Source organism: Antedon bifida, chromosome 9 (genome assembly GCF_963402885.1).
Source record: "Antedon bifida chromosome 9, ecAntBifi1.1, whole genome shotgun sequence".
In the NCBI taxonomy this organism is placed as follows: Eukaryota; Metazoa; Echinodermata; class Crinoidea; order Comatulida; family Antedonidae; genus Antedon; species Antedon bifida.
Window position 1 is genome coordinate 14,823,666 of NC_136234.1, and position 24,247 is coordinate 14,847,912.

A 24,247-nucleotide genomic window follows, 5' to 3' on the forward strand; every position below is an offset into this window, starting at 1 on the left:
AGAAAGTGTCCCCTTAATAGGGGTGTTCTAAAGGAGGGGTCCAACTGTATGTACTTTAAACATAGCATTCATATACTAATGCGGTGGTTAAACCCAAAAACCACACAATGGCATTGTTTACTGTAACGAAAAATGTGTAGCATTGTAAAAATTATGGTTGTTTGTCGGAAAAAAACTATATTGATTGATAATTTGTTTTGGCTACATCCCAATAATTTATCATTTCAGTGCAAACACAAACAGAAAGTTAATCATAAAACCACTTGTAGTAGTAAACACAAAATGGTAATAGATTTAGGACTGGATTTTTATGTAGGCCTACTCTTAAATTGATCGTCATTTTTTGTGTTACATATTAGTATGTTGTTTATACTGTATATTGAGAATTCATTCAATGTTTTCTAAAGGCTACTGTAGCTGTATTAAGGAAAACAAAACATCCTGCAACATTAGCTATAGGATCTACTAGAGGTCAATTTAAGGTCATTCTAGGTTATACGGATCTCATGTTTTATGTACATAGCTTTTGACCTGGTACCCTGTAAAAATGTGTGTCTTTAACTGTACTGTCATTTGAAATACTAATTATCTATTTAAGAATGATTGTTGTAATCAAAGATGACTCTACTCATACAATACCTGCTGCATCTTTTCGAAATCTAAACTAGGTCGCTGCTTGCATCCATCTGACCTATACCGTTTCCTAGGCGACACAGAATCAATCGCAGGTCCAACATTTGCAAGAAAAATAGCTGTTTTATTTTCGGGTAATCTTATCCTCTGAATCTGTTGAGGAGGCAACGAGCTGAATTTAAGCGGAACTGGCATTATCAAGTCTTTAATCTCTTCCTCTCCTGAACTGCTATCGCCACTCGCGCTCCATCGGCTGACCCGTGACCATTTTCGTTTTGCATTTATGTGAGTGTTTGTTTGTAATTTCTCAATGTTTAAGAGTTCTTCTTCAGAGCTATTGCATTCTAGTTCATTTTGAATGTTCTCCGTCGACCTATTTTCTACACGAAGCTGCTGCTTGGCCTGCAACGCAGCTCCACTAGGCCAGTTACTATTTGATGTTACTTTCCGATCTGTAAGAAAAGGCAATACATCAAATGCTTGTTTGTTTCTTAATAATCATCCTCTACTCATGTGAATAAAAAAAAAAGATAGGTCAAAGGTAAAATATTATTATTATATATTTTTAAAATCAATAATTAAATTCAACATTATATATACATACCCATTATGCAGATCTTTAAAATAACAAAAACGTTTGGAAAATAGACACATATATAGTGTAGAGCAGTAGTAATTATTAATAGCAATGATTCACCATACTGTAACTATTACGGTATTTTCAAAATTCTATTTTTACCAGGAATAATCAATAATTCTCAAATATTAATAAGGTGCACGTAGTAATAATTTGCGTTGGGAAAAAAATTGCAGCACTTAATAAATGTTTAATTATTGTTAAATTCTCATGTCAAGCATAGAGAACTTAAAAATTAACTACTGTACTACTACACTAAAATAAATAAAAATTAAGAAATGTACAGTTAATACAGTACAGTACAAGTGGGGAAAACCAGTATTACGTTTAATTCATTTTTTTAATCTGGTACTTTCCACAATTACTAAACTACTCTATTTATACTAACAAAATAGTGATGAAACTCTCGAACATTCAATATATTCAGTAAACCGAACAACAAAATAAAAAAAATATTCAAAAGAGCTCGTAAATGTCAATATATTTAAAAATCTGAATCTAAAGTAATTTATGTATGCTCAACATATTGTATGAAAATCAAACAAAATCATTCAAAGAATATGAGGTCATTGTGGAAAATGGCAAATTGATAGACTATAAAATTTAACATGTATTTGCATTGACAGTAAAGAAAATAGAGATCAAATACAGAATACTTTTGTAATCTTGAATCCATTTAGTTTAAAATAGTACTCAATTGATACTCTAAAATGGAGGCAGCTCTGTGTAAAAGCTTGGTTCCCGCTAGGACACAACACAAGGATGTACACCGCAGGGAAAGCAAATTAACCAATCACAAGCGACGGTTGGAATAATCCATTACTTTTGATTGGACAATTCGCTTGCATTGTGGCTTTAATACGTCCATGCATTGCGTTCTAGTGGGAACCAAGCTTAAGGATAATTGGCACAATATTAAATTAAAAAAAATAATGACATTTTAGTGTAACACAACTTTTGTGTCACTGTTTGTAAACAGTTTGAATGCACCTATAGCACCTATAGTATAGTGAGCGAGTGAGTGGCCAAGCGGTTAAGAAAGTGGAACCGTAACAGCTTGCCATAATAACATTGGCAAGGGTTCAAGCCTCACTCGCTCCATGGTTCTAGTGGTAGAATGAGTCTTCTCGGATAAGGACTATAAACCGTAGGTCAAGTGTACACATCTAGCTCATGTGCACTAGTACATCTTTCTAGACGAGTAGGGGGTTACCCGGTGTACTAGTATACTAATACACACAGCCACTGTCACACACAGACACTTATCATAACTAATCAAGAGGGCCTCTTGATTGTCAGCATAATATGTTGTTTAGGATCACCCTCTATAAATAAGGTGAAATAAATAAAAAGCTATCTGAGATGAAATCAATCTAATAAGAGATTGGGGGGTGGGGGGGGGGGGAGTAGTGGCGGTTTACATGAGTATTCATGCATTATGCAGTGACTTCTTACTGCTATTTTATTTTAAAAGTGAATTTCTTCATTAAAAAGACCTTAAGTTTCAACATACAGATAGTCAATATAAATTTAAATTATAAAGCACAGATAACTGTCTGCAAGCAAGCAGTGCTGAGATTCGTCTCTGTGATATATGTGAAGTCATTCGTGATTCAAGGTCCTTCTTCCTTGCATTTTTGTCATTCTACACGAACACTAATCTCGCACATAATTTATTTATTCCTTTAAAACTAAAAAGCTTGTTCTGTAGATATTCTCCAACTGGTTTTAAATTTATTATTTCTCAGTACAGCTGGAAAATACCAAGTGATGCAATCTACTGTAAAGTAGGAAAAACCCAAAAAGAAATGACTAAACAAATATACTGTACTGCTACTTTGAAATGTAGTGAGAGTATCAATTTTTACATTCAAAAAGTTTTAACTTAAGGAATATCCAAATCAAGAGAAATATTTTTATTATAATGTTTTAGAAAATGCTTTAGTTTAAGAAACGACCGCCCAAATATGGATTCATGTTATTATGTAATATGGGCCAAATAAAGAAAGAAGAAAGAAAAAATATTACATTTATTTACTGGCGGTAATGTCGTTAGTTTATCAATTTAATTTAGAATTCTTTTACATTTTTTTTATATCAGAATTTATCATCAATTTACTGTAGTAACAATTTTTAATTCTTTTTTTTTTTATTAAGACAGGCTAAAAATAACTGATGTATTACTTTAAAATAATCAATACTATTACTATCAGTAATATTTAAAAATGTGAAGATGATTGGAAAAATGTGTAGATAATCGATGATCAAACTAAGTAACATTACCTTTGAATAGTAACTCAACTTCTTTATTCTCATCTTCAGAATCAGAATTCACTTCCTGAAAGAGAATGTAAAATTATTTTCGCACTATAGTATCAGCTTTCCATATTTTGAAAATACATCAAATTAATGTGTAAACAATACCAGTTAAAAATGATATACATAAAGTTACTGTATTATTTCATAAAAATATAACATGAGCCTTGCTTTATTTTAAGGTTAAATATATAATTATTTTAAGTATGCTTCATTTTGTTTACTGGTTGATCCAGAATTTAAATCGGGATGGGCGGGGCTTTTGTGATTGATTCATTTAATCTAATTTATTGACCATAACCGTTACTGTATTGAGCAGTTTTGCTACAATATTAAATTGGTAATAATGGTATCTGTTGAGCTGTTAGTCTGTTGCTGTTAAATAGTTGGAATATTGCACGGCCTGTTAGTGTTAAATAGTTGGAATATTGTAGCCCGTTATATTTGGAATATTGTGGCCTATTAAATAGTCATGGGCTGTTGAATAGTGTAAAATTATGACCCACAGTAATAAACAGTGGAATACTGTGGCCTAATAAACAGTGGAATATATATAAGGACCCAATAAACAATGGAATATAATAATGGCCTAATAAACAACAGAATCACAGAGTGGAATATTATATAATGATCTACTGTAATAAACATTGGAATATAATGACCTATAGTAAACAGTGGAATATAATGACCTATAGTAAACAGTGGAATATAATGACCTAATAAACAATAGAATATATTGACCTAATAAACAGTGGAATATAACGACGGTTCTAATAATAGTGGAATATCATGACCAATTAAAGACTGCAATATAATGACTTACAGTTAATTTATCTTTTAATTGTAATTTTGTTCAAGTATGATGTAATTGTGAATGTTGTACCATATTTTCTGTCGAGGAAACAATTTTTCCATGTACACTTTTTATATATGGAACGAATAAAGATTTAATTTGATAAAGTGAAATATAATGACCTCTAACAGTGGAATATCATAAACAGTGGAATATGACCTAATAGTGAAATATCATGATCTACTGTTAACAAAAGAAAATATCGTGAGGACCTAATATAAACAGTGGATAATCGTGATCTTAATAAACAGTGGAATATAATGCCCTATTAACAGTGGAATATAATGCCCTAATAACAGTGGAATATTGTGCCGGTTAGAATAGTGGAAAGTAGCAGAAAGTACAGTAGGCCTACTGTAAACTCTGTGACCTTATGTAATCAATTATATATCAAAAATCTAAATTTACCATGACCTTACATTCAATATTTAATTTGCTGCCTGAATGCATTGCATAGTCAGCTTGGAGAAAGGCTCACTGGTGGTATAATGTATCAAATTAGACTAGAACTGAAAACACATCATTTCTTAAATACACTGGTTCTGCTATCATGAAACACAATGGAATTAATTTTGGACAAAGAAGATTTCTTCTGTTACTCAATCAAAGAATAAGATACTATCATTATAAATGCAGCATTTTCCTGTACTGCTGCAGTGGTTTAAATTAAATGTCTCTTTTTTGAACCATGAATTTATACATCAAAGTTTTAAGGATATGGCACCAAAGCTGTTATAATTTATAACAGCTTTGATTGTAATCATAATCAAAGCTTATTTCAGGTCATTTTTTCTTTTTTTTTTAAATTTGTCAAACTACTCTAAATTAGCAACTACCTTAATTTTAATTTAAATAGATATAAATATTTATAATTGCCTTCTTTGTCCAATTTTAGGACCATTCAGCTGTTACTGTCCAATCACTAATTCCATTTTTGAAAACAAAACACCCTTATCTGATAATCAATAATGGATTCCGGAAAAACTTTAAAATTACTGTAGCCTGATAACACGTTAGTTAGTAGTATTTAAACTAAATTTAGTAGTATGGTGCCCAAAGCCTTCTACTTAAATAGATAATAAGATATCAGTTTTGCCACCAGAAGTCGTCTTGATTTGGAGAATTTCAAGTAACAACTTGAGGCGTGCATCAAGGCTCCAGGAATGCATGATTGATTGTAACGTCGAAACAACCAACCCTCGCTGCCTCCTACGCCCCCTTATAGTAGGTAAACAACTTGCCAAACAGGTCTAAAATTCTTATTTTTTTTCCTATTACAATAATCCAATATACAAAATATGGTCATTAAAATGTGCTAAGTTAATTGGTACTATGTACATTAGTGTATATACATGGAATCGGAAATCTACTAAACGAAGAAAACAAGTTCAAAGACAAGTCTATACCTGTCTATTTGATTAACAAAGAGATAAATGTAAAGTTCATTATATTTAAATACACAACAAACACTTTTGTTCTGAATAACCCCAAAGTTTGATCAGGCCTATCCGTTGGCACAGTAGGTATAGAATTACATAAATAATCTTTGGATTGCAACATGGAATAGACACTATCTATACAGTTATTAATGCTACTAAATTGATACCATAATTTTACGTATCTCATCCGAAACCCCTGAATGATACATGCTCACATTTGGCACACGATAAGCAAAACACTTTCAAGAATTTTAAGGATAAACACAAAAAAAGGGAGGAATACTTTGTGTATGGGTGTAAATAGTTCCAAATTTTATTCTTTACAATTCTGTTTTTTTTTAAAGTAATTTGATAACTTTTATCAGGGAAGAGTGCGCTTTTATTATACTTACTCATCCCATGCGAATTAGTATATAACCACATATTGTTCTGTTAAATAATATAATTTTGAGGGGAACACACAATATTTTTAAGAGGTGAATGTCATCCGTTTGTTACCGTATGTCAACACTTCCAATCTAGTTTCTAGAGAATTGCTAGAAAAGAAACAGATTGCTGAATAAAATTAATGCCAAGGAGACCTACAAAATATAACACTTCACCAGGGTTGCAGGGGTGTTTCGATCCAAATACTAAAGTTGTAATTCTCTTTAACAGAGAGTAAAGGTGTATGTCGGTTTATCTAGGTAAACTTGGCACGCAGTTAGCCGTGCAGCTCTATAATTGGATAGCATACCTTGTTTTTTTAGTGTGTTGGTGTACGGGTTACTGGTTGGTGAATATATGTGTCGTTAATAATATGTAATGTATTTGAGATGATGCAACATGAAAAAAGAAAAATATTTTTCTGTATTAATATAATATGTAAATACCGAACTTTCAGGAAACTGTCATATTAAATATTATTATGTGATATGATGGAGTGAAATAAGTAGTTGCAGCACGGAGTTAGTAAGGCTATACATTTTAAGGATTTAATGAAATAATCACCTTTTTTTAATTGAATGTTAATGCCTATCATTCTAGTCAATCTAGGCCAGCCAGGGCCTAGGCCCATTATTATAATATTTATATAATATTATTAAAGCATGGATCATACATATTACTATAAAATATTGAAGGTGTTGAATTCAATATTTTATTTATAGTAAAATACTGATAGGCCTATTTATTTGGTAGTACAGTAAACTATTTGACTTTTGCCAAATCTTACCTTCACATTTAAGACAAATGGCTGTATTTCATTTAGAGATTGAGCACGAAGTCTCTGTGTAATAAATTTCAACATTTCAGTGAATGTTGAAGGTTAAACCACTGAAATTGTCTTTGTTTTTGTGAAAATAATTGGCCAATTCTTGGAGTTGGATCTGGCCTTTCTGTATCTCTCCTCTGCCCTTGTTCACTTGTACCATCGTCGTCGACAGAAAATACTCACAAACAAAACCTTCACTGTCAATGAACTACACCGCCTAAAACAAACGGGTCACGACATCTGTAAAGTCGAAAATACTTAATGAACAAGTCATACAGCCATTTGGCTTACAAACAACAGATTTCTAGACAATTTTGCCAACAAAAGACATTCTACAACAATAGTATTTTGTCACTAACGTACGCCTTCTCTTGGAGTAGGTTGACACTACGTGCGATTCCGTGCAAAGCGTACAGTTTTATAGGGGTCAGTCATGATATACGCTTCCTGATTGGACAATTTTTGACCTCTTTAAAGGATCTAATAAAAAAATATTTTGCTTTGTGCTGAACATAGACTTTCTGCATTGCATTAACATCTACTAGAGTGATTGTCAACCACAGCAGGTTTTGTGAAATAGTTACTACTACAAGAAAGAGAAGTAATCACGTGGGTACTCGTAAGACTTTACATTGTTAAAAAATGTCACATTTTACAATACTGTAATGATGGAGGTATAAATATAAAGTGTAATACTCATTTTGAGGAATACGGGAAGAGGGAAAAATGTTTTATTAACAATCATTATTAATATCTTATCTTATATCATCAACATAATCATGCTTTCTTCTAGTCAATTTGTATTAAATAAAACTGACTTCCTTCCAATACTAATAATAGCAATAATAATACAATATCGTTGTATACATTTATCTTCTAAAACGTCCTTTTAAAATTTTATTTATGCAACCGATCTGAGTAATGTCATTATTATAATTTATATGTTATATTGTTATATTATACAAAAATGCCTACTCAATTATTTGAATCAAGATAATGAAATGAAGCGAAAATTTTAATTAATATTTAAATATTAATTAATCATTAATAATAATAAATATTATAATTGCAGTAGGTTTGCGTATATATAAAATATCACTGCATATTTAATTTTACACTGTATTTTTTTCTTTTGTAAATGCAGCCAGACGAAATTTAATTAAGAGTTCTTACAAATTTTTTAGGACATCGAACTATTTATACAGTAATGAAATATCATTATTTTGGAATTTATTATACAACTAGTATATAGTATTACAGTAGTACTAGTAGCAAAATACATGCTGAGTACCGTCCAGCCAGCGATAGGCAGTGTCAAGAAACTTTTGTTTTGATCGTTACGCATGGGTGCTTCAAAAACATGACACTTCTTGACCTTGTTTTGATGATGGTTTCGCTCCAATGATTTTACGATCGTTTTTGTGGCAGCGAGCAGCACGACGCATCATGAAAAAGATGTCGCGGTATTTTTTACTTCATTTTATGGCGATTATTTTATCATTCTTGACCAAATTCAATGCTGCAGATAATTCTGCTGGTATTCAAGATGTTAATGCTGCTCTAACACGGCTTTTATACTTCCTTGACGATCAGCATCGGATGATAAACGTAGACTGTATTTTTAGCCTCAGGATGGTTGAAGGTAGAGCGCCTCACAAACTGCAGCTTGGCTGCCTGCCAGGGCAGCCTCAATTACGCCTTGTCTGGGCCTAGCTAACATGTTTACATACATGCGCATGAACAATGATATGCTTTTAAAAGTTCTACTAATTGACCGCTTGTGTCAAACAAATAACTGAAAAAAGTGATAGGCACTTACAGCAAAATCACTAACTAAAAATGACAACAAGAGTTTTGGAAAAACCTGTGTTAAAATATTAATCCCAGCAGAGAGGAGTACAGTTATATTTTATAAACATACATTTTATTTTTTACTTTTAAAGGTCAGCTTGCATCGGTACAAGATTCATACGCAGAAGGAAATCTACCACACGTACATAATACAATTATGAACTCCCTCAACAATTTACGAAAGAAGACTGGCCTCATCAACAGAAAGGCTCTGGGATACACGTTGGGCCGAGATCCAGCTTATACAAAATCGTTTCTACGTGTGATCGATACACCATTTCAAATCAAGTATATGTTTAGAGAAATTCAGCCTGGTTTTTCACCAAAAAAGGAAAGAGGTATTGATGGTAGGTATCATACAGTATAACAGTAACATCATCTGCATGCAGCATTTATATTGGATATGAAGGATCATTTTAAAAATATATTGTCCCCCTTAAAAAATAATTGTTTTGTTGAATACTGTATGCCATTTGGATGTTCTATAATAGTTGATTATTATACCCAAAAATTGGATTGAAAAAAAATATATATTTACCTGAAAAATTTATAATTTAAAGCAAGAAATCGTCAAATTAGAATCGGTTTTTGGTTGAATTGAACTGTTTGTTTTGTCTTTTTATAAGTGAAAACATATTTTTTGTGCAGAAGTGATTAACTTTATTAAAACAAGCTTATTTAAAATTAATTTTGTTAATGTTTTTGGAGACAATACATCTTTAAATTTAAAAGAACATGAATTTTATTACAATTTTTGTCTTACAGTATACAGGTATTTTATATAAAAAATTCTTCATAATTTAACTCAGAACAATCTTACATTTTTAAGCACACAAATCTAGGCTTAGCCATTCAGAAATTGATCTGCACACCTGTAAATAAATAATTTGTTTACTAATAATGGGTAATAATTTTCAAGTATTAAATAATTTGAATTCCCAGCAGATTTTACAGAAGAACTAAGTGATAAATGTGTATCAAATCTCCTTGGATCAGAAATGTTTGAACCTTGTACTTTCACTAATGAGTGTTGGCACTTTCTCACAATGCCAGATACATCAGGCTATACTACTACTCACCAAGCCCTGTTTTTACTGATTGCAGAAAAGGTAATTTCTGTTCAGTTACTCGTTATATAATGACTACATAAAATGTAATGAATTTTACAAACACATAAATAAATAACTCCGAGAGTGCATACCTCCACCTAATGTATAATTCTCCTATATAAGATTTCTCCGGAAAAGTGTATATATATATATTCGTGTGTCTTAATGATGTGTGTGATGTAGGCTAATTTCACTACAAGCATGTGTATGAGAGTTTGGTGTAAAGGTTATGTAACCAGTTGACTAACAATAGAACAGGAACGCCAAAAACAAACTAAATAGGTTTTTTGAAACTACTCATATCAAAAAACCTGTACATTAAATCAAATTATGTTTTCAAATTACAAATCACAAATTATAACTCTTGCCTCTTGTACAAAAATGAAGTTTTTTTTAAGTAGTTTGAGAAAATGCAATTTCAGTTTACTTGTTACTTCAAGACTGCTCTCCGGCTTTTGGAAATTCTTTCCTATCTTTTAACTAGCATGTCTGAAAATAATACTAAAAAGGGGTTCAGAATTGGGACCGTGGTCAGGATTGCCTCCAAAATTTAATGGAGTGGTCCTTGACCACATATCTATCTGTATTTTCAGATTTATTTATTTTTCAGACAAGAATAACTTTTTGAGTAATCCTGCAAACAGACACACGCGATCGATTACATATACCTCTTTGGCGGAGGTAAATAATCTTTGCCTCGCTAATGAAACCTTCCAGCAATCCATAATGAAAATGATTAATATACTTTTAATACTATTAAAACGTGGCCTTACCACGTTGAAACACCAGTTCTTGTCAGATCACCAAAGTTAAGCAACGTTGGGCCAGGTTAGAGCTTGGATGGGAGACCATCTGGGAATACAGGGTGCTGTATATGGAGCTGGGGTCCCATTAGGCATTTGAAATCAGCACTGCTGACTCTTATGGCAGCCCCTGCATCTAGTATCTGCCTCAGACATATTGGATTATGCCTCTCCTCTGGTTAAGGTGGGCACTGGACGAGAGAAGCCCTTGGTCAATGTTGGGATCAGCCAAAGGTGCTTTAGTCATCATTCAGATAAATGTAAGACTAATTGACATTGTCGTTTACGACAGAAGTCAGCCATTGACAATTAAAAATATTGTGATTTCCAGCAATTTACAATTTATTTCTTAACAATTATGTCGGTGGTTGTATCCCTTGGGACAAAGATTGAATGGGAAAGGGTAATATGCATAAGTGCATTTTGCAATGTTATTTCAATCCATATCCAATATTTTTAAAGCTTTTGGGCACATAGTTGAGAACTGTGCATTAGAGTGTGATTACATTTGTTTACAGGCCAACTGTATGTATAAAATAGCAGATAAAGCAGCAGAAGTTGGGTTGTATAGTATTGACAGGCTTTATGAAAGAATATGTACATTAATATACCACGAAGCTAAGCAACTAGCAGAAATGGATACATTTCCGGACGATGACAAAGATTTATTCATGGAACAAAGTAAGATATTCGCATAGTTTGACAAAAGGGTTTTTGGGAGTGTTTGTAGGAAAGCTTTATCACATAAAACACAGGAGTAAAAAGGTGTTTAGCTGTGCCTTGGGTGGTTGGCTGGGGCTTGGGTGGTGTGGCTGCAGCTTATGTGGTTGGCTTGGGTAGTTGCACCCTCAGTTGTTTGGCTGCAGCTTATGTGGTTGGCTTCGGTGGTTGCACCTTCAGTTGTTTGGCTGTAGCTTATGTGGTTGGCTAGAGGCTTGGATGGGTGTCTGCAGCGGTGGGTGGCTGCAGCTTATGTGGTTGGCTGGGGCTTGGGTGGCTGCAGATTATATTGTTGACTGGAGCTTATGTGGTTGGCTTGGGTGGTTGCACCTTCAGTTGTTTGGCTGTAGCTTATGTGGTTGGCTAGAGGCTTGGATGGGTGTCTGCAGCGGTGGGTGGCTGCAGCTTATGTGGTTGGCTGGGGCTTGGGTGGCTGCAGATGATACTGTTGACTGGAGCTTGTGTGGTTGGCTTGGGTGGTTGCACCTTCGGTTGTTTGGCTGTAGCTTATGTGGTTGGCTAGAGGCTTGGATGGGTGTCTGCAGCGGTGGGTGTCTGCAGCTTATGTGGTTGGCTGGGGCTTGGGTGGCTGCAGATGATACTGTTGACTGGAGCTTGTGTGGTTGGCTTGGGTGGTTGCACCTTCGGTTGTTTGGCTGTAGCTTATGTGGTTGGCTAGAGGCTTGGATAGGTGTCTACAGCGGTGGGTGGCTGCAGCTTATGTGGTTGGCTGGGGCTTGGGTGGCTGCAGATTATACTGTTGACTGGAGCTTGTGTGGTTGGCTTTACTGACAGGTGCTCCAATGGATAAATGGTGCGATTGTGATGAGCCACTTAATAGTGCAACCTCCTGTTTCATTCCATTTTCATATTACCATTATGTATATGTTTCAGTTGCCATATGTGGCCATGCAGGATTTTATCAGTTTCTGAACCCAAAATGGCTACAGCTAGTTTTATCATGGCAATCTGAAAGCGGTTGCTATAAGATAAATGATGAAAGTGAAGAAGATGAAGAAGACAGTGATAAGGATGAGCATGTTCAACGCGAGATGTTTGGAGGTGACAATAAAGAACAGAGCATCCAAAATGAACATCAGGATATCATTGTACAAGAATTTGACAATGGAGATATTAGGTAAGTGTACAAGGTTCACAAATACTACAGAACAGGTCAGACTTTCATGAACCACCAAGTGACACACAACAAACTTCTTCAATTTTTTATTAAGACTACTAATATTAATTATATCAAGTTGAGAACTCTGCTAGTAATTTCTAGCGATGCTTATTCAATTATTTGATTTGATAGTCTTAATAAGAATGAATATCCTAGGTTTCTAAATATAAATGGCTATGACTATTACATTTTTGTTTTTTTTACAGAAGAGGGGTTAAACCAGCTGAAATTACTTCAAAATTCACAGGAAGAAAATTATTGAAAGAAATAGTTCTACCAAATACAGGTAAATTTCTGAAATTAGATCTACTGATATGCATTCAAGAAAAATATTATTTGCCCATCCTATACTAGATGTTTACCTAATAATGAATTTGCTTTTACATTGATGGAGATGGCCTGAAAATGGGCAAGAATTACAGAATGTTATATTGGCTATTGCATATTCAACATATACATAAGTTTACATAAATATTCATAACTCATATAAATATTTAAATTTACAGGTGGTTGTTTATCTCACATGTCTGGAATAGCAGCCGCTTGCCTTACCATGTTTTTCCGTTACTTCTTGTCGGTGGATAAATACATGGAATTTTTGTCGAGGGATGGAAATATCGGAGTAGATTTAGAAGGAAGGGTTATTCGTGTGCACGCAAATGATCTAGAAAACATTGATCACTTTAAAGACATTACGTTAGATCAAGTTTTCCATGCCAAAGATCGATCTGTATCAATAATTGACAATGTATCCGTGCAGGGTATGATCATGATTTTCATCTGCGTCTGTTTGATGATATGCTTCGTGAAAAGTATGAGAAGGGGGAATATTAGAACTTGGATAAAGAGGCGTTTCTGAAGAGAGACGATAGTATACAAATAACGATTGTTTAAGAGTTGAATGGTGAGAATATTGCATGACTTGAAAGATTGACTGTTCTATTAAATGCAGAATAGTAAACTTTTCAACTCATGAAATATTCTCACCATTTAGCAAATAGAAAAACCTACTGTTCTAAAGTCAACTTTTATTCATTTAATCCGCTGATTAAAAAATGCAGTGCTCAGCTTTTGGCCGCTTAGTAAAACAGTTATACTGTAATTGGCACACATTATTACCTGTTGGTATTTTAAACCAAATCAGTCACAGCCTTGAGTTGTGCACAGACTTCTCAAAATGTTTACAAAATGCTAAACGTGCAATAGTACCATTGTATATCACCATTACATATCACTTTTAAATTGAGTGGAACTAATATTGAACGGCATGTGTAACAGTAATTAACCAATCAAATGGTATAAGTATAAACTCAGATGATACTAACTAATAATACTACTGGGACTATTTGCCAAATTGTTGATAAATAAATACTTAATAATACTACTTACTAACTTTTACTAAACAATTCACCACTATTGGGCCAAAAAGTGCGGTTAAAACTGATTTTCAAGGTTAAATTTAGAGTTAAAACAGCCCTAACATGCTATTTCTTTCATTTATAAATACTATTTCTTGATCAAGGTATATTGTATAATTTGATTGGTTGAGAGAAAACAATAACCTGACAGTGTGCTGACAGTGTGTGAATCCAAAGCCTATTGTCTTTCAACTCCTTAATTGGACCATGTTGTAAAATGTATGTCAATTACAGCTATATTATTAAATACAATCAGTTGAAATCAAGACACCAAAAGCCAAAAACACAGAAAATTACAGATTCTACAAAACTCTGTACAATACCACTGTAATTATTTTACAGTATTCATTGAAATAGGAATATCCACAATGGTTACTGCCAAGTGTGTGCTATAGCTGTGCCAGTATAGATAAATGCCAAACTATCTGCTACTTGCTTATCATGTCCGCCCACAACGTTACTACATATAGTAACGGTTAACCCAGTCAACCTATAGTTGACTAGGTTAACAAAGAGGCCTTTTATTCTGTATTCTAAGTATGTTAATGTTATTTACGTATAGGACTACCATGAAAGTTATGTTCAGAAAGAATAATTTTTTAAAACAAAATGAGTATGTACATATTGATTTGATCACCGATTAGTATATTTGGATGTTTATATTGGACGTTTTTATGTTATTTTAATTGTTTTACGTAGAAAAGCAATAAAAATGTTTTATGTTATTACAAGTTGTCAATGGGTGTCTCTGTAAAATCGTAGAAACGCATCACACCAAACAAGAGCAGAATCCATCACTTGATGATCGCCGGCGACGGGTTATGATTCTACTTGAATAATAGACCACCGCAGCCGTGTAATAAATAATGTGTAGGTAAAAGAACACAGTGAAGCCAATCCTGGATATGGCTATCGCGGCGAACAAAAAAAATGGTCAGAATTCATGATCTAAAAACCATTGTCGTGTGTATATAATGAGACAACTATTACAATATTGTTGTCTCAGTTTTATACAGTATTTCATATCTATTTAGCTGCACGCTTTCAAAGCTAAAAGTAACAGCTAGCAACATCGTTTAGACGTATTTTCATCAACATCTCCGTAATTCTCTATCGTCCGACTTCCGTCGTGTTGTAGGCCTACGTAACAACCTAATCGATCTTTATCCGTTGCTTGGTTATAGGTGAAGCGACACATTAAATCCCCTTTCAAAGACCTATTGTTTTTTTGTCTATCGATTTTCCACTGTATTAGTTGTACTTCTAATCGACCTGTGTCTTTAAACAACTAAAGTTTACAATAACTTAGTTTAAAATGCAGCCGAATACATACATTATACCCATTATGTGAAAGAAAACCAGTAATTACACTGCTCACAGAAACTTGCAAAACAATAGCTTTAAATCAAGGTTGAAGTTTGTTGAATTATTTAGTATTTATTAGCCCTTTGGAAATAGGGGCTGCAATGATTAGCCATTACTTAGAAAATGAATAATCTTCCGTAAACTGACCGTGAAAGAAACTAACATGGTTGAAATAACAGCATGGAAGTGGAGAAAAGACTATGGCTACACACATTTATAAATAGAAGTTCGGCCCAAAAAGAGCGGCTACACCAACGAGTCATCAAAATGGCAGACGATTCATGGATGTTACCGTATAGACAACAATTACGTAAACGGAACAAGAAATCGTCGAAGGAGGCCGAAGTTCTTGTGAATTGCAACAAAGTGACGCAACAAACGGAGTTAAAACACAAAGTTTGCCAACTAAATCGTTCGTACACTAACTTGATGAGGAAACATAGATTGGATATCTTGGAATTACGTAGCTTTTTAGGAAATATAACGGGAGCGAATGACAAAAATAAGAAGAACAAAAAACATCATAAACTTATGTTAGCTAACGGAGTTGCCATCAAAAATCGTGAACCAGCCGATGCCGCCATAGATAAGGTAGCAGAAGAGAACAGAGTAATTGAAGCTACGAACCTTGGAGTTATAAGAGAAAGAACTTTACCAAATAAGCAAGCATTCGCTAGGCGTACAAATACCTCAGGAATGCCTTTATTGGGTTCTAAAAGAAATTCAACTACTCGTATGCCAGAGATGGTTCCAAACGGCAGTATACGGTTTCCAATGATTAGGGGTAAAACGTCGAATAATTTAGGCCATAAGAATAGGCCTAGTAAAAGTGTGTCGTTTTCACAAAAGGACTTTTTACCAATTATAGCGAAAAGGCCATGACGATTTCGAGATTTATTAACTTGGCAAAAGATCATGTTTTGTACTAATACAAATATATTTATATGATTCTAGTTATAGAAATAGGTTCAAACACCAATTTATGCTGTAGAATTGCCTTTAGGCCTATAGTTGCTTGGGCAAGAAAATTAATCGGATAAAGGGATATTTTTCGGGACAAGTTTGAAAGGTAGTCCATTTCCATCCATTTTCTTGTGGTTGATGAAAGGAGGAAAATACTCTTTTTGGCAATCATTTTATCCGCAATTAAATACGAAGAAGATAGTTCTAACCCCAGTCAAACGATACAATGTTAAATGTTGAGCATCAAACTTAAAGATACTGTTAAATAATTATATGATTGTGCAATGTAGATTGTTAGGCTATGATATATTTTATACTGCTGAATACACCACCGAAAACATTTTAAATAAATATAATTATTAAAAGTCTATTGTTATTATGTATGAGAAGATGTAGACTATTTTACAATTTCCATAATACCGTAATTTTTCGTATAATACAATATAGTCAAATATTTCGATAATATTAAACGGTTACATTCAAAATCAATACGTTTTTCTTCTTTATGTATTAATCATATAAATGTTTTGTATAAAGAACATCAGAGGCAAACGGTTTAACATCATTGTGTGAAAACAATTTCAGATGACATTATCTTAGGCCGTGTCTAATTAACCGATGAAAACTAACCAATAAACTTCCCGTGTAAACGGGGTTTAACCGATTCCACTCGAGAAAAATTAACCGATAATTCCCTCATTCAAATCAGATAATTATCGGATAAATGCGATAACTTTTAACATTTGACCTGAACTGAAGGTTGTCATTGGGCATCAGCTTGTTTGGTAATAACTGATCATGCGCACTTTATTGGTTAAAAAATTAACCGATAATTTTATTTTGCCTGCGGAAACACGGCCTTATATAGGAAGGAATTGCGCATGTTTTTAATCGCACGCGCTTTAATAAAACGCGTTCGAAATTTACGCGCTAAATTCAAATGAAGTAGCACACACGATGTTTGCAATAGGCCTAAGCGCGGCTAGGCTAGAAAAATTTCATTTATGTTATTAAACATTAATAAATACTTTTTAAAATGGCATTTTTGGCTATATATTTTAGTGTAGATCGTCGTCAAAAACTCGCAACAATTCTTCAGTTTGTATCGTGGGCTTGTGTCATATGTGGTATTGTTTTAGTTTCTCTCGGTACATTTATTAGCTTGCACGTTCAAGCAAAGGTAAGTCGGATTATAAAGCTAATCAAAATAGATTTTAGGCTATTTTCCTAAGGTGCCGTGAGCATTAATTTGACAAAAGCAGTGCATGACACGTTTGTAAAGTACGCTTTTTCCTCGCTTTTATTTAATTCCATTCCATTAGGCCTAGGCCTAGACCCATTTATTTTTGTTATTTAAATATATGCCTAGGCCTACATAACGTAATATCAAATGCTATTGTTACTACAACAGATAAATCTAATAGAAGGATACGACAGCTCCATGCTTCCCAAAGTTCTAATAATCGTCGGTTCTCTCGTTGTACTACTTGATCTGGTGTGCGGTAAGATTTGTCAAGATATCTCAGATCATCGGCGACTGCACAGATACGAAATGTTGCTATTTCCTCTGGTGATAATATTGTTTGTACTTGATATTTGCGTGTTAACAGCCGGGTGTATGTGTTTCTCACACCGGGCCAAACTCTCGCACTCGATTAACGATGGATTGTGGAACGGTATGATGAAATACAAGGTAAGAACTAGCCTAGGCCTAGAACTAACTGAAAATTAATATGAATAGCTATTTTGATTGTCAATGAATCGATAAGGATGATGACGATCCACTGATAACAATAATAATCACTATACGCAGATGCCAATTTAACATTGATGATTGAACCGAAACTTTAGGATTAGTAAACGGTACAAATACTATGTATGTTGATTAATCATGTGTTTACGTTTTAGGACAACATCACTTTCAAATATGAAATCGATGGTTTACAAATGGAGTTTGAATGTTGTGGAAATAATGGATATGAAGATTGGTTTAGTACGCAATGGATTAGTACGCAGTTTTTAGATATAGATGACAAGGAGATACAAAGGTAAAGATCAGCACCGGTGGTGACTAATACAAGTTTTAACTTTATCTACTTTACTTACTCCTTAAATTAAAATACAAATTTTAACCTAATAATGCTATCCAACTTTCGTGACTGTAATGTTGTTCCAAAACCTCAGCAAACCAGTTTTTCAAAACCGATACATGGTCTAACTTCTACAAACTATAGTTTGTCAAGACTGGTACATAGTCTCTTGGAAACTAGTTTGTCAAGACTGGTGATGGCCTAACTTATGCAAACTAGTTTGCCAAGACTGGCGATGGCCTAACTTCTGCAAACTAGTTTGTCAAGACTGGTGATGGCCTAACTTATGCAAACTAGTTTGTCAAGACTGGTACATGACCTAACTTCTACAATCTAGTTTGTCATGACTGGTGCATGGCCTAACTTCTGCAAACTAGTTTGTCAAGACTGGTGCATGGCCTAACTTCTGCAATCTAGTTTGTCAAGACTGGTACATGGCCTAACTTCTGCAAACTAGTTTGTCAAGACTGGTACAGTACATGGCTTAACTTCTGCAAACTAGTTTGTCAAGACTGGTACATGGCCTAACTTCTGCAAACTAGTTTGTCAAGACTGGTACATGGTCTAACTTCTACAAACTATAGTTTGTCAAGACTGGTACATGGTCTCTTGTAAACTAGTTTGTCAAGACTGGTGCATGGCCTAACTTCTGCAATCTAGTTTGTCAAGACTGGTGCATGGCCTAACTTCTGTAAATGACTATGTTTTCTGCAGTTTGGAAAACTTTTCATGCTAAATTCACAGTTTGCAAACAAATACCATTTGAATATCGTGATATCACTTAATCTTTTGGTTTCTACTTTTCTGTCAAATTGAATAGCAAAATGACAACGGGATACTACCTAAATGATGACGTGCCATTTAGCTGCTGCGTAGCGAAGATGACACGCGCATGTATACATCATCACGTGACGAAAAGCGACTTGCACTTCAATTATCGATTTCCCGCAGATATTACAATTTATCCAGTAGGTTGCAGAGATAAATTGATTGACTATTTCAGCATAAAATTGAAGAATATCGGAACAGTGGGATTATCTGTTTTTGGACTGCAGGTAAGGAACGTACAACTGACGTAGTTAGGACACAGCAAAACCCCAGACGTTTACCTAAGCAAATTAAGTCATATATGCACATTCTTTACACTCTCTTACCGTTAACTGTTACATTTAAATCATTGCTTTTCTTTAACCTCTTGCAATTTTAAATTAGCCCAATCCAGTTCCATAAAAGTTTTCTGTCGATAACGTAGTAACTGAGCTTTTTTAGGCCTAGTGTATTATAACATTCGTAACATTTTAAAATATTACTGTAATTAATTATTTTATAGTTTATTATTGTCTTCTGTTTGCGGTATTTACAAACATCAATAGCCAATGCTAGCAAGACGGGTAATCCGAAAGCAGACGCATGGGGTTTTCTATTCGACAAAGACGCTGGTAAAAACGACGACACAACCGGAGACGACGCGGCACTTCTACAAGCCCAACATCAACAGCAGCAAGACTCGTCGTATAGCGACGATTTTACTAGCGATCAATTTTCATCTGATGATGACGACTTTGGTGGTGGTGGTGGTGTTGGCGGTATCGTCGGCGACATCGTTGGCGGCGGCAGAGGAGGAGGCGGAGGATTTGACCCTATATATGAGAATTTACCTTTGCTTGGTGGCGACATGCCCCAGCAAGATAAACAAAAGTCAAAAAAAGATAAATCATCAAAAAAGCAGAAAGAGTCGCAAAAGACGAAGAAAAAGGAACCATCGTCTCCAAAGAAAAACAAAACGGAAAGTTCCAAAAACAAGTCACCGTCTTCGAAAAAAAATAAGTCCTCACCATCGAAGAAAGATCAACATTCAGGGTCAAAGAAAAATAAGTCACCGTCTTCTACAAAAAAGTCCCCTAAGTCTCCAATGTCTAGTACGAAAAATAAGTCAATGAAAAAACCCTCTTCTGGTAAAACAGGGTCAAAGAAGGTTGGTGGTAAAGGAAAGGGAAAAATGCCTGGAAAGAAAATGGGTAAAGGTAAAAAAATGAACAAAAACCGACACAATAATTGCGGTTACCTCTCGTGGACAACGAGTAGTAGCTGTTATACAAGCGATGACGAATTTGAACCAGGCGTATATTACATTAACGAAACCTTTTGAGTAAATCTAAACAAAAATATGTATTAGGCCTACTTACTTGATCTTATTTGGTTCCTCGATACTCGATGGTCTCTCGATAAAATCCACATTCTTTCAGGTATATCCATAGGGCTGAGCCATTGGCTAGAAATCTGTCGAGTTTCGATAAGATAATTTCCATTACGAATACAAATATTCCGAATTCTTCAAACGAATGCAACAGTTCATCGTCAGAATTTACTATTTTTTCTTGAAATACATTTTAGAATCCGTTTATATAATTCCCATTCTATCCATGAAGTGTCGAGCTTGTATTGTTTACGACCAGCAAGCAGACAAATTAACATACATATGCTATGTGTTATTTGCATACAATTTGAATAGAGGTTATGCGGTCACTACTAATACAATAAAAAAAAAGCTAAATGGAATTTTGACTCCATTTATGATGGAAACCCAAATTGCAAATGAATACGTTTTGTACTGAATCCGGAGTTAGTGTTGACGGGTTTTAGATTTAAGCTCTGCCTACAGTATTGACAACAAAAGTGTGACGTGTCCATATGGACATGATGACGTCATATCACTACAATATTTGGGGACCTCCATGATTTGGGCATATCACATTTTTTTTCAAACTACTTTTATAGTGTACGTTTCATTATCAAACTTTATGTAACAAAAAATCGTGTCCACGATGATGTCATATTACTACCATATTTCGGCACATCACACTTGTTTGATATTGTACTAGACAGAGTTTTAAATACTACACCAATTTCTCAAATATCACGATGTTCTATCCGGCTACCAGCATGCGGGTATTTTTTGCTTGTAGCTGGTTGTGACGACGAATTCGGTAGCTGGCGGTGGCGACGAATTCGGTAGCTGGTTGTGGCGACGAATTCGGTAGCTGGTTGTGGCGACGAACAAACTGGGTTAACATCATAGAAAGAATTTTATGATGATGATATTGTTTGTTTGTTTTTATAATAGCGCGAGACACTACAATTAGACTCAACCAAGTCGGTGCCCATCGATCCAGTTTGCCGAATTCGAAGTCAACTCAACACTTTATACCAAATTCCAATTCTCCGATTCACCCGAGGAATCAATATTTCGACTTCGCTTTCGATTTTCTACGACCTAAGACTCATGTAAATTACACATTAGGTCCGAATTTGTCCAAATAATCGATTTGGGTTCTTTTTAGCGATGACCGTAATCCAAAAAAAGTATACAAAATCGACCAAATTGCCAAACCAAACTCAACGTAGGCCTACCACTAGAAATAAACTTTTTTTAGCTTTATGGGTAATCCTTGGTATGTTGGTTGTACCGAATAAAACAAACGTATGGGAATACTACCGCCATATGATGTCATAAGTACTAGGTCGTCGTGAAATCGAAAGCACCTCATATCCAGAGATGACATGTATGACAATGTATATTTCATAGATTTGTTTCAAAAACACTTTTGGTGAATAATATATATTAATTTATTTATTATATATAATACAAAATAATCTTGGCAATATTCAATATACTAATTTAACAGTTGTTTAGTACATCATCTTAATTAGTTCATTGTTTAAATGTCATTTCAACCTATTGTGTGGCTTTAGTTTGAAAGATAACATGAATATGTTTTGTACTGTAGTGAAATTCCGTTTTATATATTAAATTCGGTTTTGAAGTGAAATTCTGATTTCGTGATATTCTGATTTTGTAAGTAGCATATTGTGAATTCCTAAGTGCCATTATGATTTCGTGCCATTATGATTTCATGCCATTATGATTACGCAAGTGACATTGTGATTTTGCAAGTGACATTATGCTTACGTAAGTGACATTATGATTACGCAAGTGATATTCTGATTACGCAAGTGACATTCTGATTACGCAAGTGACATTCTAATGTTGTAAGTGACATTCTGATTACGTAAGTGACATTCTGATTACGCAAGTGACATTCTGATTACGCAAGTGACATTCTGATTACGCAAGTGACATTCTGATTACGCAAGTGACATTCTGATTACGCAAGTGACATTCTGATTACGCAAGTGACATTCTGATTTTGTAAGTGACATTCTAATTTTATAAGTTACATTCTGATTTTGCAAGTGACATTCTGATTACGCAAGTGACATTCTAATGTTGTAAGTGACATTCTGATTTTGTAAGTGACATTCTGATTTTGCCAGTGACATTCTGATTTTGCAAGTGACATTCTAATGTTGTAAGTGACATTCTGATTTTGTAAGTGACATTCTGATTTTGCAAGTTACATTTTGATTTTGCAAGTGACATTCTGATTTTGCAAATGACATTCTAATGTTGTAAGTGAAATTCTGATTTTGTAAGTGACATTCTGATTTTGAAAGTGACATTCTGATTTTGCAAGTAACATTCTAATGTTGTAAATGACATTCTGATTTTGTAAGTGACATTCTAATGTTGTAAGTGACATTCTAATGTTGTAAGTGACATTCTGATTTTGCAAGTGACATTCTGATTTTGCAAGTGACATTCTGATTTTGCAAGTGACATTCTGATTTTGCAAGTGACATTCTAATGTTGTAAGTGACATTTTGATTTTGCAAATGACATTCTAATTTTGCAAGTGACATTCTAATTTTGTAAGTGACATTTTGATTTTGTAAGTGACATTCTGATTTTGTAAGTTCAAAGCTCATTCAAGCTACAATAAAAAAATTAAATCAAATTTATGAACACAATTATAATAATAGTAAAAAAAGTAGTACTGTCATATGTATTATGATTTATATTTATCATTTTATTCCCTTTGATGCGAGCCACTTATCGCAAATAGATTTAACAGCGGCCTGATTCGTTTCATGTGCTGCAGCTGCAATGCGTTTGACGTCATCCACACTTTCCGACTTTACAGCTATTAAATACGCTGACTTGAGTTTGCCACATAATATATAAGCACTTATCTATAGAGAGCAATAAAAATAAAAATTATAAATAAAAATTTATAATAGATCAGGTATCAGTTTAATGTTATGTAAGGGAACAAGGTAAGATTCCATAGGATCGTAAATAAATGGCCTTCATTAAAACTGGATAGGACATACTCATAAATATGGTATTAAGCATAATTCACACCTACACTGATCAGGCAAATAAGATTGTTCGTTTCATTTCATTTTATTCGAATTCAAAACAAAATAACATTAAAAAACCGTATGGAATGCATTCAGGGTAGCAAGACCAAGACAAGACCAATGGTCAAAATTATTTCCACTGTGGCACAATGCTCCATGTGGCAATGCTTCAATCTTTGTACTTGATATGCACATACCCGCTTCATGCAAACAAACTGGAGCCGGACTAGAGCCGGATTGGAGCAGGTGTGAAAAAAAATCCTTTGTGTATAGGATCAATGATCTGTTTTGATTGAGTGGACACTTGGCAATCAATAGACCTGAATGATAGGATAGGAAGCTACAGTACAAATAAA

General features: G+C 34.1%; 4 protein-coding genes across 6 annotated transcripts in view; 2 read left to right on the forward strand and 2 right to left on the reverse strand.

Annotated features, from left to right (window-relative positions):
- The window catches only part of LOC144852814 (N-alpha-acetyltransferase 80-like), a 29,564-nt gene extending 22,031 nt beyond the window's left edge, over positions 1–7,533 (reverse strand). The window contains exons 1-3 of the mRNA XM_078710794.1: positions 7,092–7,533; positions 3,554–3,608; positions 640–1,085 (exon numbers count right to left, since the gene is read on the reverse strand). Of these exons, the coding sequence (XP_078566920.1) occupies positions 640–1,085; positions 3,554–3,608; positions 7,092–7,166 (576 nt within the window). The 5' untranslated portion in view covers positions 7,167–7,533. The remainder of the gene's footprint in view (positions 1–639; positions 1,086–3,553; positions 3,609–7,091) is intronic.
- Positions 7,534–8,556: 1,023 nt separating this feature from the next.
- LOC144851712 (UPF0764 protein C16orf89-like) lies at positions 8,557–14,936 on the forward strand. 3 transcript variants are annotated; one of them, XM_078709305.1, is made up of 7 exons: positions 8,557–8,593; positions 9,074–9,328; positions 9,924–10,090; positions 11,412–11,574; positions 12,508–12,751; positions 13,000–13,079; positions 13,300–14,936. In XM_078709305.1, the coding sequence occupies exons 2-7, from the start codon at positions 9,139–9,141 to the stop codon at positions 13,650–13,652; spliced, it is 1,197 nt and encodes a 398-aa protein (XP_078565431.1). In that variant the 5' UTR covers positions 8,557–8,593; positions 9,074–9,138; the 3' UTR covers positions 13,653–14,936. The 3 variants fall into 3 exon arrangements, with proteins under 3 accessions (XP_078565431.1, XP_078565429.1, XP_078565430.1); XM_078709303.1 differs by having other exon boundaries at positions 8,563–8,772; XM_078709304.1 differs by having other exon boundaries at positions 8,563–8,772; positions 9,927–10,090.
- A 2,639-nt stretch (positions 14,937–17,575) lies between these two features.
- On the forward strand, positions 17,576–20,778 carry LOC144852970 (photoreceptor outer segment membrane glycoprotein 2-like). The gene is made up of 5 exons (XM_078711025.1): positions 17,576–17,719; positions 17,951–18,232; positions 18,448–18,587; positions 19,450–19,684; positions 19,960–20,778. Exons 1-5 carry the CDS (start codon positions 17,576–17,578, stop codon positions 20,776–20,778), a joined length of 1,620 nt encoding a protein of 539 aa, XP_078567151.1.
- A 2,003-nt stretch (positions 20,779–22,781) lies between these two features.
- LOC144852864 (zinc finger FYVE domain-containing protein 26-like) overlaps positions 22,782–24,247 on the reverse strand; it is a 28,127-nt gene continuing 26,661 nt past the window's right edge. Inside the window, exon 40 of the mRNA XM_078710892.1 lies at positions 22,782–23,720. Within this exon, the coding sequence (XP_078567018.1) occupies positions 23,553–23,720 (168 nt within the window). The 3' untranslated portion in view covers positions 22,782–23,552. The remainder of the gene's footprint in view (positions 23,721–24,247) is intronic.